The sequence below is a fragment of the Tasmannia lanceolata genome, unplaced genomic scaffold (genome assembly GCF_043159265.1).
Source record: "Tasmannia lanceolata isolate RefF3 unplaced genomic scaffold, GAP_Taslan_0.1 ptg000020l, whole genome shotgun sequence".
NCBI classification, from domain to species: Eukaryota; Viridiplantae; Streptophyta; class Magnoliopsida; order Canellales; family Winteraceae; genus Tasmannia; species Tasmannia lanceolata.
In genome coordinates this window covers 7,767,233-7,787,437 of record NW_027518697.1, presented here as the reverse complement: position 1 = coordinate 7,787,437, position 20,205 = coordinate 7,767,233, and the positions used below count along the sequence as shown (strand labels likewise).

At 37.7% G+C, this 20,205-nt stretch overlaps 1 protein-coding gene across 13 annotated transcripts in view; it reads right to left on the bottom strand.

Moving 5' to 3' along the window:
- LOC143854383 (elongation factor 2-like) overlaps window positions 1-18,350 on the bottom strand; it is a 53,539-nt gene extending 35,189 nt beyond the window's left edge. For 6 of the 13 annotated variants that reach the window (XM_077364319.1, XM_077364314.1, XM_077364315.1 and 3 more), the window contains exons 1-3: window positions 18,097-18,350; window positions 16,052-16,357; window positions 11,183-11,835 (exon numbers count right to left, since the gene is read on the bottom strand). In XM_077364319.1, the coding sequence (XP_077220434.1) occupies window positions 11,228-11,812 (585 nt within the window). In that variant the 5' untranslated portion in view covers window positions 11,813-11,835; window positions 16,052-16,357; window positions 18,097-18,350 and the 3' untranslated portion in view covers window positions 11,183-11,227. Of the gene's footprint in view, window positions 1-11,182; window positions 11,836-16,051; window positions 16,358-18,096 lie in introns of those variants that run through there. The other 7 variants (XM_077364321.1, XM_077364322.1, XM_077364329.1 and 4 more) reach the window with 6 other exon arrangements.
- Between the last annotated feature and the right edge of the window lie 1,855 nt (window positions 18,351-20,205).

Here is a 20,205-nt window from a genome sequence, read left to right as displayed (position 1 = left end):
ACAGGTAACCAACACCCACTAACAAGACACATATTCAAAAACTAACTCCCACTACCCTCAACACATACACCATAACTCAAACACATACCCACAACTAGACAATAATTAGATTATAACTACCCATATGCACCATAGTTATATGCACATAACAGTTTCTTTAGGGTTTTTGACCGACAAAGACATTGTGTTGAACAACATGATTAGTTAGGGTTCGAAAAATTCCCCATAGGGTTCAACATTAGCTTTAAGAATCTTCTCTCTCAAATCAAAAAATGAAATAAAAGTTTCAAATCACAAACTGCAAAATCAAACACAAAAACACCACATCTCAACCAGAAAACCCAACTCATCAAACCAAAAAAAAAAAAAACAAATTGAATTAAAGAAGATGGGCCTTCAGAGCGATAAGAAGATCATACCGCGATTAGATCATGAGGCCAGGAAGCGATAGTCAGAGAAAGGAAGAAAAAGAAAGGCCGAGCAGCAGATTTTCAGATTGAAAACTAAGTAAAAATGGCATCACGATCCCTCTATCAGATGAGAAATTGCGCAAAAGTAACTTTGTTTCTCTCCACATGTTGCCACTTCTAGAACCCACTTTTTCTGTTCCCCAACACATCGCTCCCTCTTTCTTTCTCTCATAAGAGAGAAGAAAAATTAGGGTTTTTGTTCTTCAAAGTTATTTATATTTGTTAGGGTTTTTGCTTACAAAAATGACCCTTTAGTAAAAAGGTATTTAACAAAATGCCAAGGGACTGTTTTAGCCAGAAAAACAACAGTTTCTGTTACGTGCCTAATCGGCCGTAACGCAAATAAACAAAATCAAAAGAGAGAAGAGGGAGAAAGAGGTTGATTCGAATTGGGAGTGCCTGTTAAAGTTGAGACTTTTCTCTGGAAATATCATCTCTTTTTGAGGAACTTACTGGAGAAAAATTAAATCTCAATCTCCGATGATTAAACAGAAACAAAAGGCTATTGATCTTAAATACAAGAATGAAGGTAGTGCCACATAACTACGCAATTAACCCAGTTACATAACACTTAACAGGTAACCAACACCCACTAACAAGACACATATTCAAAAACTAACTCCCACTACCCTCAACACATACACCATAACTCAAACCCATAACTCAAACACATACCCACAACTAGACAATAATTAGATTATAACTACCCATATGCACCATAGTTATATGCACATAACAGTTTCTTTAGGGTTTTTGACCGACAAAGACATTGTGTTGAACAACATGATTAGTTAGGGTTCGAAAAATTCCCCATAGGGTTCAACATTAGCTTTAAGAATCTTCTCTCTCAAATCAAAAAATGAAATAAAAGTTTCAAATCACAAACTGCAAAATCAAACACAAAAACACCACATCTCAACCAGAAAACCCAACTCATCAAACCAAAAAAAAAAAAAACAAATTGAATTAAAGAAGATGGGCCTTCAGAGCGATAAGAAGATCATACCGCGATTAGATCATGAGGCCAGGAAGCGATAGTCAGAGAAAGGAAGAAAAAGAAAGGCCGAGCAGCAGATTTTCAGATTGAAAACTAAGTAAAAATGGCATCACGATCCCTCTATCAGATGAGAAATTGCGCAAAAGTAACTTTGTTTCTCTCCACATGTTGCCACTTCTAGAACCCACTTTTTCTGTTCCCCAACACATCGCTCCCTCTTTCTTTCTCTCATAAGAGAGAAGAAAAATTAGGGTTTTTGTTCTTCAAAGTTATTTATATTTGTTAGGGTTTTAGCTTACAAAAATGACCCTTCAGTAAAAAGGTATTTAACAAAATGCCAAGGGACTGTTTTAGCCAGAAAAACAACAGTTTCTGTTACGTGCCTAATCGGCCGTAACGCAAATAAACAAAATCAAAAGAGAGAAGAGGGAGAAAGAGGTTGATTCGAATTGGGAGTGCCTGTTAAAGTTGAGACTTTTCTCTGGAAATATCATCTCTTTTTGAGGAACTTACTGGAGAAAAATTCAATCTCCGATGATTAAACAGAAACAAAAGGCTATTGATCTTAAATACAAGAATGAAGGTAGTGCCACATAACTACGCCATTAACCCACTTACATAACACTTAACAGGTAACCAACACCCACTAACAAGACACATATTCAAAAACTAACTCCCACTACCCTCAACACATACACCATAACTCAAACCCATAACTCAAACACATACCCACAACTAGACAATAATTAGATTATAACTACCCATATGCACCATAGTTATATGCACAAAACAGTTTCTTTAGGGTTTTTGACCGACAAAGACATTGTGTTGAACAACATGATTAGTTAGGGTTCGAAAAATTCCCCATAGGGTTCAACATTAGCTTTAAGAATCTTCTCTCTCAAATCAAAAAATGAAATAAAAGTTTCAAATCACAAACTGCAAAATCAAACACAAAAACACCACATCTCAACCAGAAAACCCAACTCATCAAACCAAAAAAAAGAAAAACACAAATTGAATTAAAGAAGATGGGCCTTCAGAGCGATAAGAAGATCATACCGCGATTAGATCATGAGGCCAGGAAGCGATAGTCAGAGAAAGGAAGAAAAAGAAAGGCCGAGCAGCAGATTTTCAGATTGAAAACTAAGTAAAAATGGCATCACGATCCCTCTATCAGATGAGAAATTGCGCAAAAGTAACTTTGTTTCTCTCCACATGTTGCCACTTCTAGAACCCACTTTTTCCGTTCCCCAACACATCGCTCCCTCTTTCTTTCTCTCATAAGAGAGAAGAAAAATTAGGGTTTTTGTTCTTCAAAGTTATTTATATTTGTTAGGGTTTTAGCTTACAAAAATGACCCTTCAGTAAAAAGGTATTTAACAAAATGCCAAGGGACTGTTTTAGCCAGAAAAACAACAGTTTCTGTTACGTGCCTAATCGGCCGTAACGCAAATAAACAAAATCAAAAGAGAGAAGAGGGAGAAAGAGGTTGATTCGAATTGGGAGTGCCTGTTAACGTAGAGACTTTTCTCTGGAAATATCATCTCTTTTTGAGGAACTTACTGGAGAAAAATTCAATCTCAATCTCCGATGATTAAACAGAAACAAAAGGCTATTGATCTTAAATACAAGAATGAAGGTAGTGCCACATAACTACGCAATTAACCCAGTTACATAACACTTAACAGGTAACCAACACCCACTAACAAGACACATATTCAAAAACTAACTCCCACTACCCTCAACACATACACCATAACTCAAACCCATAACTCAAACACATACCCACAACTAGACAATAATTAGATTATAACTACCCATATGCACCATAGTTATATGCACATAACAGTTTCTTTAGGGTTTTTGACCGACAAAGACATTGTGTTAAACAACATGATTAGTTAGGGTTCGAAAAATTCCCGATAGGGTTCAACATTAGGTTTAAGAATCTTCTCTCTCAAATCAAAAAATGAAATAAAAGTTACAAATCACAAACTGCAAAATTAAACACAAAAACACCACATCTCAACTAGAAAACCCAACTCATCAAACCAAAAGAAAAAAAAAACAAATTGAATTAAAGAAGATGGGCCTTCAGAGCGATAAGAAGATCATACCGCGATTAGATCATGAGGCCAGGAAGCGATAGTCAGAGAAAGGAAGAAAAAGAAAGGCCGAGCAGCAGATTTTCAGATTGAAAACTAAGTAAAAATGGCATCACGATCCCTCTATCAGATGAGAAATTGCGCAAAAGTAACTTTGTTTCTCTCCACATGTTGCCACTTCTAGAACCCACTTTTTCCGTTCCCCAACACATCGCTCCCTCTTTCTTTCTCTCATAAGAGAGAAGAAAAATTAGGGTTTTTGTTCTTCAAAGTTATTTATATTTGTTAGGGTTTTAGCTTACAAAAATGACCCTTCAGTAAAAAGGTATTTAACAAAATGCCAAGGGACTGTTTTAGCCAGAAAAACAACAGTTTCTGTTACGTGCCTAATCGGCCGTAACGCAAATAAACAAAATCAAAAGAGAGAAGAGGGAGAAAGAGGTTGATTCGAATTGGGAGTGCCTGTTAAAGTTGAGACTTTTCTCTGGAAATATCATCTCTTTTTGAGGAACTTACTGGAGAAAAATTCAATCTCCGATGATTAAACAGAAACAAAAGGCTATTGATCTTAAATACAAGAATGAAGGTAGTGCCACATAACTACGCCATTAACCCACTTACATAACACTTAACAGGTAACCAACACCCACTAACAATACACAGATTCAAAAACTAACTCCCACTACCCTCAACCCATACATCATAACTCAAACCCATAACTCAAACACATACCCACAACTAGACAATAATTAGATTATAACTACCCATATGCACCATAGTTATATGCACATAACAGTTTCTTTAGGGTTTTTGACCGACAAAGACATTGTGTTGAACAACATGATTAGTTAGGGTTCGAAAAATTCCCTATAGGGTTCAACATTAGCTTTAAGAATCTTCTCTCTCAAATCAAAAAATGAAATAAAAGTTTCAAATCACAAACTGCAAAATCAAACACAAAAACACCACATCTCAACCAGAAAACCCAACTCATCAAACCAAAAAAAAAAAAAACAAATTGAATTAAAGAAGATGGGCCTTCAGAGCGATAAGAAGATCATACCGCGATTAGATCATGAGGCCAGGAAGCGATAGTCAGAGAAAGGAAGAAAAAGAAAGGCCGAGCAGCAGATTTTCAGATTGAAAACTAAGTAAAAATGGCATCACGATCCCTCTATCAGATGAGAAATTGCGCAAAAGTAACTTTGTTTCTCTCCACATGTTGCCACTTCTAGAACCCACTTTTTCCGTTCCCCAACACATCGCTCCCTCTTTCTTTCTCTCATAAGAGAGAAGAAAAATTAGGGTTTTTGTTCTTCAAAGTTATTTATATTTGTTAGGGTTTTAGCTTACAAAAATGACCCTTCAGTAAAAAGGTATTTAACAAAATGCCAAGGGACTGTTTTAGCCAGAAAAACAACAGTTTCTGTTACGTGCCTAATCGGCCGTAACGCAAATAAACAAAATCAAAAGAGAGAAGAGGGAGAAAGAGGTTGATTCGAATTGGGAGTGCCTGTTAAAGTTGAGACTTTTCTCTGGAAATATCATCTCTTTTTGAGGAACTTACTGGAGAAAAATTCAATCTCCGATGATTAAACAGAAACAAAAGGCTATTGATCTTAAATACAAGAATGAAGGTAGAGCCACATAACTACGCCATTAACCCACTTACATAACACTTAACAGGTAACCAACACCCACTAACAAGACACATATTCAAAAACTAACTCCCACTACCCTCAACCCATACATCATAACTCAAACCCATAACTCAAACACATACCCACAACTAGACAATAATTAGATTATAACTACCCATATGCACCATAGTTATATGCACATAACAGTTTCTTTAGGGTTTTTGACCGACAAAGACATTGTGTTGAACAACATGATTAGTTAGGGTTCGAAAAATTCCCCATAGGGTTCAACATTACCTTTAAGAATCTTCTCTCTCAAATCGAAAAATGAAATAAAAGTTTCAAATCACAAACTGCAAAATCAAACACAAAAACACCACATCTCAACCAGAAAACCCAACTCATCAAACCAAAAAAAACAAAAAAACAAATTGAATTAAAGAAGATGGGCCTTCAGAGCGATAAGAAGATCATACTGCGATTAGATCATGAGGCCAGGAAGCGATCGTCAGAGAAAGGAAGAAAAAGAAAGGCCGAGCAGCAGATTTTCAGATTGAAAACTAAGTAAAAATGGCATCACGATCCCTCTATCAGATGAGAAATTGCGCAAAAGTAACTTTGTTTCTCTCCACATGTTGCCACTTCTAGGACCCACTTTTTCCGTTCCCCAACACATCGCTCCCTCTTTCTTTCTCTCATAAGAGAGAAGAAAAATTAGGGTTTTTGTTCTTCAAAGTTATTTATATTGTTAGGGTTTTAGCTTACAAAAATGACCCTTCAGTAGAAAGGTATTTAACAAAATGCCAAGGGACTGTTTTAGCCAGAAAAACAACAGTTTCTGTTACGTGCCTAATCGGCCGTAACGCAAATAAACAAAATCAAAAGAGAGAAGAGAGAGAAAGAGGTTGATTCGAGTTGGGAGTGCCTGTTAAAGTTGAGACTTTTCTCTGGAAATATCATCTCTTTTTGAGGAACTTACTGGAGAAAAATTCAATCTCCGATGATTAAACAGAAACAAAAGGCTATTGATCTTAAATACAAGAATGAAGGTAGTGCCACATAACTACGCCATTAACCCACTTACATAACACTTAACAGGTAACCAACACCCACTAACAAGACACATATTCAAAAACTAACTCCCACTACCCTCAACACATACACCATAACTCAAACCCATAACTCAAACACATACCCACAACTAGACAATAATTAGATTATAACTAACCATATGCACCATAGTTATATGCACATAACAGTTTCTTTAGGGTTTTTGACCGACAAAGACATTGTGTTGAACAACATGATTAGTTAGGGTTCGAAAAATTCCCCATAGGGTTCAACATTAGCTTTAAGAATCTTCTCTCTCAAATCAAAAAATGAAATAAAAGTTTCAAATCACAAACTGCAAAATCAAACACAAAAACACCACATCTCAACCAGAAAACCCAACTCATCAAACCAAAAAAAAAAAAAACACAAATTGAATTAAAGAAGATGGGCCTTCAGAGCGATAAGAAGATCATACCACGATTAGATCATGAGGCCAGGAAGCGATAGTCAGAGAAAGGAAGAAAAAGAAAGGCCGAGCAGCAGATTTTCAGATTGAAAACTAAGTAAAAATGGCATCACGATCCCTCTATCAGATGAGAAATTGCGCAAAAGTAACTTTGTTTCTCTCCACATGTTGCCACTTCTAGAACCCACTTTTTCCGTTCCCCAACACATCGCTCCCTCTTTCTTTCTCTCATAAGAGAGAAGAAAAATTAGGGTTTTTGTTCTTCAAAGTTATTTATATTTGTTAGGGTTTTAGCTTACAATAATGACCCTTCAGTAAAAAGGTATTTAACAAAATGCCAAGGGACTGTTTTAGCCAGAAAAACAACAGTTTCTGTTACGTCCCTAATCGGCCGTAACGCAAATAAACAAAATCAAAAGAGAGAAGAGGGAGAAAGAGGTTGATTCGAATTGGGAGTGCCTGTTAAAGTTGAGACTTTTCTCTGGAAATATCATCTCTTTTTGAGGAACTTACTGGAGAAAAATTCAATCTCCGATGATTAAACAGAAACAAAAGGCTATTGATCTTAAATACAAGAATGAAGGTAGTGCCACATAACTACCCCATTAACCCACTTACATAACACTTAACAGGTAACCAACACCCATTAACAAGACACATATTCAAAAACTGACTCCCACTACCCTCAACACATACACCATAACTCAAACCCATAACTCAAACACATTCCCACAACTAGACATTCGGACAAAGACATTGTGTTGAACAACATGATTAGTTAGGGTTCGAAAAATTCCCCATAGGGTTCAACATTAGCTTTAAGAATATTCTCTCTCAAATCAAAAAACGAAATAAAAGTTTCAAATCACAAACTGCAAAATCAAACACAAAAACACCACATCTCAACCAGAAAACCCAACTCATCAAACCAAAAAAAAGAAAAACACAAATTGAATTAAAGAAGATGGGCCTTCAGAGCGATAAGAAGATCATACCGCGATTAGATCATGAGGCCAGGAAGCGATAGTCAGAGAAAGGAAGAAAAAGAAAGGCCGAGCAGCAGATTTTCAGATTGAAAACTAAGTAAAAATGGCATCACGATCCCTCTATCAGATGAGAAATTGCGCAAAAGTAACTTTGTTTCTCTCCACATGTTGCCACTTCTAGAACCCACTTTTTCCTTTCCGCAACACATCGCTCCCTCTTTCTTTCTCTCATAAGAGAGAAGAAAAATTAGGGTTTTTGTTCTTCAAAGTTATTTATATTTGTTAGGGTTTTAGCTTACAAAAATGACCCTTCAGTAAAAAGGTATTTAACAAAATGCCATGGGTGGATTTCACGGTTGAGTTGAATTTTCGTGGTGAATGAATGAATCATACACATACTCATTGATATGGATCATCCAAAGAATGGGCATCACATAGATGATGAACTATGGCCAAGAGATCACTGGGTATTTTTCCAACCCTTCTATGAGTGGTTCAACTTGGGCTGGGCTCAACCCGAACTCGATAGGTTCAACCTTATTTGGCTAGGGTTGGGTTGGCATTTCCTAATTCCTCAACCTGAATTGGGTTAGGAACCGTTTGGATACACAGATTTTAGAATCCAAGTTTTGGTTTAAAAACAATGTAAAAGAGGGTTCATGATCAAGCTGCTGGATGCTGTCCTGACAGTGTTTCTTGGATTTTAAGTAATAAATCCATGTTTTAGAAATCTCTCCTACATCTTGAGATTTCTAAAACCTGGAAACATGGGACTATCCGTTGTTCTCTTGCTGTCTGAAAGAAGGGTGAGAAATCAGAAAACAGCGGCTGGTCTCTTTCTTCTCTCGTCTCCCATCTACAATTTTGAAGAATTCAAGGATTCTAAATTTTGGTTTAGCCGATTTTTTAGCCAATTTTTGTCTTATTGATTTAATTCATATGACGTTGATGTGATCTCGTGCAAAAGTCAGCCGCAAAAATGGCTTTTTGCGTAATTGCCTAGCAAATCCCTTTTTTGGTATTTTTTTCTGTGTTTGCTCTAGGCCAACCCAAACCCAATTGCTTCCAACTTGAACCAATCCGGCCCGAATTGGAAAATTCAGTTCGGCTAGGGTTGATAGATTTGAAAGGGGTTTGGATTAGGGTAGTCCCTCCTTGATCCAAGGCTCGGGTTGGTCCAGGAGGTTTTGGGTCGGTAGGCCTCAACCTGACCCAACCTGGCCCAAGTTGCACCCCTACCTTTCAAATTCAATTAACATCCTCTTCCTCGACCGGTTTGAGCGACCACATACAAGTTTAAGTGTATCAACTCCCTTGATTATCTACGCTGCTTCATCACTGTGGGTTCTCATATGATGCACAGGAAAGGAAAAATATAAGCATATAGACTTACAAGTGGACCCCACTTGTTCAATGATCCAAACCATTCATTAGAGAGATTTTAGGCATTGGACGGCATTAAATAAGGGTTTCTTATATGGAGTTACTCTATAGATAGGAGGGCTAGGATCATCCTATGGAAATAATTTTTGGGGCACAACCTATTTACATTGTGGCCCATCAAATGGACGGTTTGAATCATCCTATGGTGTGGGATGTACAGTCCATTTTGACAAAAAGGGGACGAATATTGTGATAGAAGGGGGTGAATTACAAATATAAAAAGAACAAGACAATATTTGCTGCTAGCGGAACTCAAATCCCTCATTACTATTAATCTATTGAGAAACATGAGCTGGATTACAAATATAGTGGTGCCAATGAACCCAGACGGTCCGATGGATCCAAATGGACAAGATTTGAGCACAGTATTTGGATCTGATCGTGTCCGTTGGGTCCATGTCCTAAGATCCGAAATTATTTTGGCAGGTGACCAGAACGTGCCCACTAAATCCTATGGAGCATCGTCGACCTGAGTAGAGGGTTCCAATGCACAAAAATACCCTAAAATTTTAGGGCATATATATATTTATTCCAGAGGGGTCTTTTTGTAACAATCTCAAAACATAAAACAACGTTTAAGTTTTATTTTTCTGCTTTTTTGTTTCGATGATGATCTTGTTCCTCCCTCTCAAGCTTCTTCCCCTCCCTAACCCAATGCCATAACTATGTAAAAACAAAAGTTACACTCCAATGGTTTGAAATGGAGTTTGATCCGGACTCAAAAAATAGGATATGAAAAGCACTCTGAAAAGGATCGATAATGGACCTAAATATGGATCCCGACCAAGTTACAAGCGGATTCAATCCAAAGTGAATCCCAAGACACCCCTACTCTTATTTACCGTGTCCTCATCTACCAAGAATTTGGTAGAAGTAAAAATAAAGCTGAAGGAAAACTAAGAATAAGCGTTTCTTCACATTGTATATGTTACATGCTCACTACCATTATGACCATAAGCTATAGAATCAACAAACTAAACCACGGTGTGTGCATAACCCACTCATTTGATAGGTTAGAAACAAAAATTAAACCAATTTGATGGTGTGCGTCACATAAAGGAGTAAGCTCACAAGTCCATAACTAGCAAATCTTTAGGGGTTATGACTTTATATTTCCTCCAGAAGAGACTCCAATATACTCGGAACTTTAACGGGCCTCCTTATTTCTTTGTGAGCAATATTCCTACTCCACTCTCCGGTACATGCAACTTCTCTTTTCTTTTCTTTTTTTGAAATGGGTGTACAGTGTAACTTTTCAGGCACAATTTCAAAGGAATCCTATCATTTACAAGGTAATCAAAGCATACTTCCGTTCAAATGATAACTTTACAAAACATAAGTTAGTTACTACGCACCAGAGTTCCATGACGAAGTATTAAATGAAATGCCCATCAAAAAAATAATTTCAATTAAGTAACTTTCAAAGTCTCCTACACTTGACAAAGACTAGGTCAAATCCTCTGATTGCCACCTAGATGTCCACGTTGAGAAGACATGGCACTTACTAGGCCACCACAACAATAGATTTACAAAAACAAATAAAAAAAGGCTAGCACTTATTAAGCATCATTTAATTGCAAAACACATAGTTTAAAATGCAAAAAAAAAAATTAGAACTCTTCACACGCCTATGCATTAAGTTCCTAAACTTTCAAACTTCGTCCTCTCAACTGTTCCCAAAAATCAATCTTCTTTTTTTAGTGCAATCATCTTTGGGGCGACCCCAAAAGATGAGATCCTCCCCCCAGAGCAAGAGAATTCAGTATAAGCAGAGAAAATGACAAAGTATTTCGCAAACACCCCCAGCATATATAAATATATAAATGCCATCTAATGAATAAAACTAAAATCTATAAGCAGATTAATAAAGAATATCTACGCATAAGCACCCTAATCATTGTTCAAAACAGAAATTATCTAAACTAACCAACAGACTAAAGATTGTCCAAACAGAAAACCGGGACTCTGCCCACAAACGAGCTCAGTAACAAAACCTCAGATATGGAGGAAAAAACTTACGGCATTAATCATCAGTTCATATGTCTCCTGAAATGCAGACACAGGTCAGAGCTTGTCTTCGAACTCAGACAGGGGAGTCATCTGCTCCTTGAGCCCCTTCCTCTTTCGTATCTCAGCCACAAGCTGCCCAGCCTGTGATGATGAATCCAACGGGTCGGAACTCATCATCTCCCAATGATCAAACATACATTGTGGGAATGCCTGTCCAGATGTGGCGGCCCTCAGAGTGACTGAGAACCCAAATGACTCGATAACCGGCAGATAGGCCTTGATGTTGTAGAGCGGAGTACCCGGCCTCTGCATCTCCTCAAAGACATGTCCACGCCTCTGGTTCAGAACACCATAGATACCACCAAGCGACTGCTCAGGTGCCTGGATCTCCACCAGATAAATTGGCTCCAAAAGCCTTGGTTTGGCCGTCAACATAGATGCATAGATGACCCTTCTTGCTGTGGGGATAATTTGCCCACCACCTCTGTGAATACCATCTGCGTGAAGAACCACGTCACATACCTCAAAACATATTCCACGCATATTCTCATCGGCCAATGCACCTTCTTTTGATGCCCATTGGAATCCAGCCGCAACTGAGTCCTTGATTTCACTTAAGTACTGCACTCCTTTACACATATCACCTTCCACTGTGTTCAGGTCTAGGAGCCAAAAGAGATTTTGGAAGGGTGGGATGTATATAAGAAGAAAGTAAAGAGCTAGAGAAGCTAGAGGTTTATGTAAGATATAGACTATCTCTAGTAACACACAGTTTTCTCTATCAACTTGAATTGGATGTCAGTTTAATTCAAAGAGTACGAAAGTTCTCAAAGTTTATCTCTTTTGTTTTCTTCCTACTGTCTTATTTAGTTGATTTTTCTCTATACGCTCTTACTGTGTCTCTGAAACAACCCCTTGAAAATCATGTCCCTTAATTTTGAGCTCAACAGCAGGCTTCATGTACCCCTGTTCTTCAAAATAATCTCTGATTTGTTCAGTAAATTGACGTACTTCTTCCTCACCTCCAGAACTGAATGCTTCTCCATTGCAGTATCTCACAGTCCAAGTCGTGATCCACAAAGAAAAGCAGAATAGGGATCTGGTTCCTTATTGCGGAGATCTGGGATCTAATCCGTCTCATTAACCCATCGCACCGATCGTGCATAGAAGGAGATCCACCAAGGAAATGGCTGATCAGCTTGCCAAAGATGGGGTCCTAATGGAGTCTATGTCGATTTTTAGTGCTCTAGATAGAGCGGAGAATGTAATCGCTTGATCATTGTGATCTATGTGGTTGTAATTGGGGGTCTGGGGGACATCTTGTCCCCAGCCTTCTTTTGATTATTAATAAAAAATTTGTCATCTTTCAAAAAAACAGGTAGAACATGTGACTGGTGCTGGAAAACCTTTGAGAACTTCTAGAGTAGTCCCAGATGCTTTGGAGGCAAAGAAGTTTCCTCCTCTCCGGTGACAAATCGACGAAGAGGCCGAGCAACACATGAAGCACACCAACGACCCACTTCTTTCAAACATCGCTATCTTGGTTAAGAGGGAAGAATCTTCATTTGGAGAGACGAATGGGAGCTTCTAGAACTCAACCAGCCAGTCCCTCCCTCCCTCTTTGTAGCATTCTTCTGAATTACCGAAACCAGCTTTTCATCACATTTGGCACTCAATCCTTGACTAAAATAGGACTAGGGTGAAGCAGCCACAGAGTGGGTATATATCAAATGCTAGCATGCAACCTCCATGCCCCACCTCACATCCAACCAGAGCATATAAATAAAAAAAGCAACAATAGATTAACAAAATACATATTTTTCAAGAAACTTGAGTTAGAATTGATTTTGCATTTGATGATTAAAAGATATTATGCGGGAGAAGTAGAAGATGAAAACAAATGTCGACTGCACCAGCTGGCAAGTATCATCCTGGAATTGGTTGCAGACTATGCACACGATTTGTGGGCTTGGCCAACGAGCACTTGATGAAGGGGAACCGACCACAGGCTGCAACACATGTCCAATGAGCTCAATCGAGAGATGCTGAAAGTAAAACCAATCTTGGGTTTGTCCCACGTGGTCGATCCCAATGCAGAACCTACCACAGGCAATACCACATGTCTCACGAGCTTGCATCTAAGAGGCTTCTTGCAAAGGCAACTAAATGCAGTGTGTCCTACATGGCCAAACCCAATGTAGCACCAACTGCGGGTTGTGCCATCTTGCTAGCCCCAATGGCTACACTACATGTCCCGTGAACAGCATCCAATACCACATGTCTCACGGGCTTGCATCTAAGAGGCTTCTTGCAAAGGCAACTAAATGCAGTGTGTCCTACAAGGCCAAACCCAATGTAGCACCAACTGCGGGTTGTGCCATCTTTCCAGCCCCAATGGCTACACTACGTGTCCCGTGAACAGCATCCAAAACCAACAATTTTCACTCCTAGGAGGGCCCCAAAACATATCGACCCGTTTCCGCACTAAACAAGCCGTTACAAGGTCTTTTCAATTGAATAAAACCTATATACACCTTAGATTAATGGTTGTGAGAGTTAAAAAAGGGATAAATTTTCCATGTGTCTCCCTCCTCTAGACACATGACAACACCTAATAAGCCTTAGGTAGTTGTGTAACCAATAACCACCCCCTCCCCACGCTACCCCAAAAGAAAAATGTGGCTCATTGCTTATAGAAGCAGTAGAACCTCAGTTGACTTGCAATACACAATATCAGAGAAATTAAAGAGGGAAGAGAGATGACTTGAAAATCCACTAATGATATGAGATTAATAATTGATTAAGGGAAGGAATACCCAATGTTCACTTTTCACAAAACTTGGTCAAAAGAAGAACAAGAATTAAAAGCAGCGCACAATAATGGAGGTGCTCTAGTTAATCTTTATTAATTTTCCTCCCCTGTTTAAGCTCCTTATGAGCACTCTCTCCCTCAATAAATCCAGTCCATGACAGCCTTTGTTATCTCTTTAGGTAGGAAAACTCTGAATCAAATCTAAATGGCTTTAGAGAACCTTGTCCATAAGAGAAGTCAAGTGCCGAACCTTTGTTATAGATCAAATTCCCTAAAACCCTGGCAGTTCAATTTTCACGTTATATCAACATTTTTTTGAAAGGTGAATTTTATCGAAAAGCAAAACTAAAACCCTTGACCAAGGTGGTCCAAGGCAACAAATGAAGGCCAAAAAGAAAACAAGATCCCTCATGGGGGCAAATGGTCAAACACCACAAAATCTTCACTCCCAACCCAATCTCGTTTAACATCTTGGATGCATTATAAACATGATGAATTGATAAAATTCCATAACTTGATGACAAGGTCTTGTGAATCTCTTTCCGACAAACATCTTAGCAACTCCGGAGGTCCAATAAAGAACTCAACCTATGAGAACCCACTTTCTCACATGGGATCCTAAAAAGGGCTAGCCTTTTCGTGAACAGATGTGATACTTTTCACACTTGCATTTTAGAAAAAATGGATTGATCATCTTTAGACTTTTTTTTCTTTTTCTTTTTTTTTGAATGGTAAATATGATTGATCATCTTTAGACTATTAGCTTACAATTCTACTGGTACCTTCCAAGGAGCAATGAAAGCTTCACGTTCCTCTTTGTTACCTGAGCTGACTCTTCGCATTAAAAAGGCAATTGATATCATAAAGGTTTCATTTGTAAAAATTTCTCATATGTAGAAAGCATGCACTCTAAAATGTCTTATGGGTATTTCACCTTCTCCTGTATAGTGGAATTGGTTTCAATTTGTAAATATTTCTTCCTCCTGAGAAATCTAGAATAGTTAATAAAATCACTCTTACCATTCAAAAGAAAAATCTAGAATAGTTTGATCTCCTCCACGTGTGGATATCGAGATCTAGATGGATCCCTATCTCTTTAAACTAGTTACGAAGGAGGTCTTCTTGAATGCAGTAGCAATGACACGTTTATACAATCAATACTCGAAGGTTTTTTTTAGGAAAGTCCTAAAGGTAAGTTAACCCTTACCTAAATCATCTATTCCAGCAAGCGGAGCTGGGTTACTACTGACTCTGTGGTATAGATAATAGAAAGACTTGGTGTGACTTTCCATGGCTCTTCATAGGGAGGTGGTGTTACTCGCCCACTAGAGGTATCAAAGACTATTGATGGGATGCGAAGCTCTTTTTGGGGTAGATTTCTGCGATACATTGCCTAATTGGAAGGGTTTGTCTAATAGTTGAAGGTGATACTCTCAACACCAACCAATGAACCTCGCAAGGTGCGGATTTTCATTCATGCCTTGTTAGATCATTCGATGAAACTGTTGACATCCATGAGTCTGAACTGAACTTCAATTCCTCAAAAGTACAATGGGAAGCCATCCCCATCTCAAGGTTGGAGGTGAATCCCTCGCTAAAAGGGCTCACCGAATAAAATCTAGACAAGTTTCTTGAAAACAAAGCAAAATCCCTCCTTAAAAGGGCTCACCAAATAAAATCTAGACAAGTTTCTTGAAAACAAAGCAAAAAATTGAAGCCATCCCCATCTCAAGGTTGGAGTCGAATACCTCCTTATAAGGGAGCACCAAATAAAACCTATACAAATAACAAGTTTCTTGAAAACAAAGCAAAAACTCATTTCTTAATGAATAGAAACATGTTGATGAATTGTTCTCCATGAAGAAATAAAATGGATGTCTCTTAAAAAATATTCATTTATCTAAAAAAAAAGGAAATAAAATCGCTATAAATTCCAGACTACTTTTAGATTAAATGACATGAATATCTACAACAACATAATATCATCTTTAGAGTATTTTTCAGGCCAGAAACACTGAGCATGTGTGTACGTAAGATGTAAGAGCAAAAAGAAAGTTTCTACTTACGAGCTCAGAATGGGAGAGGGATGAGAGCCAGGCCATATATTCTGGGCAAGAATTTTTGGCATCTCTGTCATCTTCATCCGATAAAGACATATCGATTTATTGATTCCGAGAGAGAGATGAGATTTCTTCCTTTTGATGGATGGATCTGATTTCGTGTTCCTGTGGGAGCCTATCTATAGATTAAAGGATGTTTGATTCCTATAGAGAGATGAGCTTTCTTCACTCACATGCTGACCACAATCAATTGGAGCCACCATGTACAAACTCTCATAAAAGTTTCCAAAGAAAGAAGCACCTTGTATACACCTGCAGAATTACAACAATCACTTAGAAAATACCAAAGAATTGCACAAGATGCACTAAGCATGAAAGTTGACTACAACTTATAACGATGAATTTCTTTAAATTGCTTCACTTTCCATTGTTTCATTGTTTCAATTCATCATCAAGCAATGATCCAATTCCAAAGCCAAACTCAATCAATCTATTAAAATCACAATGAAGCTATCAGATTTCCCTGCTCTTTTTCTGAAAAGATTGTTATAGTCTCGTTTCAAGGCTGAACTCAATCTGTTCATCTCAGTGTTTAAAAACATGTACAAGAACAATTAGCAAGGTGTAACAAGCCTTGAATTATATGTTTTGTTCAATGTAGAAACTCTTTACCTTGGACATCAAAGCAAAAAGACAATTTGATTGTCAATTATTAGCTCCTACTAACCTGTAAATATAATATAATTTTTTTTTATAATCACTCGTTTCAAACTGAATTATAAGTACCAATCAAGATGAATTTTGAGGTTATTTTCACAGGATAAACAGAGTTAATTTATTATTCCCTGCCTTTTGGAGGTTACAAAGCATGTCCATGTATTCATTCATCCATTTATTCATGATAATGTCCTGCACAAAAAGGTACTTTATAATTTATTGTGGTTTATTCAATGAACTTATGCAATTGTAAGAAACAATGAGTTACTTTGCCCACTCTCATGATATACGTGCTTATTCTATCATTTTCTCAAGTTTCATATAACATTTCCATCATGTACATGCACTTTCATAAATTTTCACGATTTTACAAGAAGTATACCGAGATCTATGATGACCAAAACTGATATGTTTCTCTTCCGTAGAGACCAACATGCATACCAAACTGACATTTAAAACCTTGAATATAGAAGCACATAAGAATAAGGTACATAAGCACTAAACGCTCATCACTGCTGAAAATGTCGACACTAAAAAGCCCAAAACAACACACGTTTGGATCAGATTTAATCTGGAGTAAGTTAGCAAATTTTGGTATGTCCTGTACAGAGTTGAGGGTATACAACCCAGAAAATCCATGCAGAATTGGGGTTTTGCACCGTAGAATAATTATGAGTAAGAATCTTCCTCGTGCAGAAATCCAACATAAAGTATCCATGTAGGACCGAATCAATCTGAATACAAAGATTAATTACGTGTGTACGTTTAAACTTTAAACAAATCATAAATCCTAGATTTTAAGCCTAGGCAGCATATAGAAAATCATAAACATGGTTTCATTCAGTTTTAGAAGCTTATCTTATAGACAAACAATAATTTGAAAATAGAAACCGTTTTCAATACATTCCAAATTCTGTTATAGAGGCCATGGAAAAACGATCTCGTGGCTTCATCCAGTGATTTGAACGCCATTTAAAAGTACTGTTCAATCCTCTGTATATCATAGCACTACGAAAAAAAACCTAAATAAATTCGCCCAAAAGGGACTGGAAAAAACGTCCAAAAGCAGATAATCATGCTGCTGCTAGATTGCTCATGTTACCTGAAGACTGTTAAGATATGAAAAAAGATATAAAAAAAAACATTACGTCAAACCAAGAAAACAAGGAGAGCACGTTGCGTTGAGAGGGATTCAAAGAAACGTGATTTGGGTCGAAACGAAGAAAACCCACAAATTTCAGCTAAATAAAAATTTGAAAAACCAACAAAACCCCATCGAGACATGGATTGCATAAGCCCAATAAACCCTTTTCGAAAGAATGGGCAAAATTTACCTTTGAGCACTGCAATCGAGAGAATGAAGGAAGTTGAAAGGCCTTTGTGAGAGAGGACGTCGGATTCGTCGTCGGCCTTTTGATTGAGAAGGAGTCCGGAAGAAGTTTTACCTTTCAAGTAGGGTTTCTAACTTTGTATTTATAAGGGAATCAATTTCTAGCCATTGTGTGTTTGGTTGCGTTTGGAGCCGAAATGGTTTTTGCTCCGTTCACTTGTCGGGAATGGAAGGAGATTGACGTGGTAAAATGGAAAGGAAAAGAAAAGGAACCTGATAAAAAACCTGTAAGATAGGTATTTTGTTGCTAAAAAACCTGACAGAAACTAACATAAAATACAAAAAGATGTGTTCAGTAGCACGGAAACTTAAAAGAAACCTGTTGGATATCATGTAAAACATAAATTGTGAGTCCTAACATGCAAACTGGGGTCCACATAGGGCCTACGCCACAAATGTGACCAAAACAAATGGGTCCAACATAAGGTTTACAATCTACCATTCAAAATAAGAAAACTACTAGATAAATTGAAAGTAGAAAGCATAACCTAAGAATCTATATAAATTGATAAAGACAAGAGACTTCAAAGAAAAAGGACTGACCAATTTAATTGACATAAATCATGACTGTAAAACACACATGTCCATGGAAAACTATCAATATGTTACAATTCTTAGTTGGGCATATTAGAAAGGAGATATAAAAAAACAAAACCAATGCACCTATTGATTGTGTAAATATCAGAAAATATACATCACTAACACTGCCAACTTATTCTGTCTGGATACCTTGCGAAAGAACCAAGAGAATACGTCAAATATATATCCCGAGAAACATTGAATTGGAAGCAACAATTTATCACCAACAAATTTGATTTCACGATTATCTATTCGATGAGTAAAAACAGTACAGGACAGTTGCATAAGCAGTTAAAAATCATGTCTTCATTCATAATTGGTCTTGTATTATACACATCTGCTTACCTGAGTAAGAGACTTCCAAGAATATGAAAAAGTGCATGCCGCGTGGAGGAGCTGGGAGAGGGTTAGAAAGGAAAACAAGTGAACACTAAATTAGGGGTTTTGCTTGGCATTTGCACGTTAGTAAAACCCTCTTTTTGGTGCAATGTAGTATTGAAATCCCAAGTAATCAATAGGGGCGGATATATCACTTCCCTTAGGATATAGAGGAATGCAGGATTCACATGCGCCCTTGCAAAATAACGGGATGGAAATTTGCAATCATAACTGCCTCTAATGGTTTTTGACCAATAGGGGCGCCCTTTGCCCCTTATTTTGCAAGGGCGCCTATAAATCTAGCATTTCTCTAGTAAATAATTTGCCATGCTATTCAAGACATATTTAAGTCATAGCACACCTATAAGAGTCGGGTCGGGTTTCAGGTTTTTTTCTTTCTTTAAACTCTTTAAGCCCGACCTGTCCGGGTTTTTCAACCTAAAACCCTATTCAACTCAAGACCCATGATTTCCAAACTTGACTTGGGTTATTTCGGGTCAGGTCGATGTAGGTCAGGCGACCCAAGTTGTAGCCTTACTTAAAAACCCTACCATAGCTCTGTTTGGTTGCCGGAATTTTTTTGGTTCTTGGGATTTCTGTGGAACAAAAAACTCCTTGTGAGATTGGTGGAAAAAAAAAACTCCCTGGAAGTATCCCGGTAAAATAAAAATCACATGTTTGGTTGACCGGACTATGGTAGGAAAAAAAAAATGCTTTGTTTGGTTCCTTGAACTGTTGGGAAGAAAAAAAATCTTCTGCAAGCTTATTTTTGGTTCCTGGGAGATTTTTTTTTTTCCCAGTTTAGGGTTTCGTGCGGGGTTATTTTGGTTCCTGGTATTATTTTGGGCCCAGCAACCATACGTGGGTTTCCTGCAGAAATTCCACAAAAGTCCCAAGAACCAAAAAAATTCCGGCAACCAAACGGAGACTCTGGACATTGGAAATCTAGACCGGCTCTGAGAATTACTTGTGCGGTTTGCCCTAAATAAAGATGGATCTCTCTTTTTTCGCCTTGTTATAATAGTTGCATGATGAGATGGTGTAATGTTCCCTTTTTCAGGCAATGTGATTAAAAAGGGGTTATTACAGATGGACA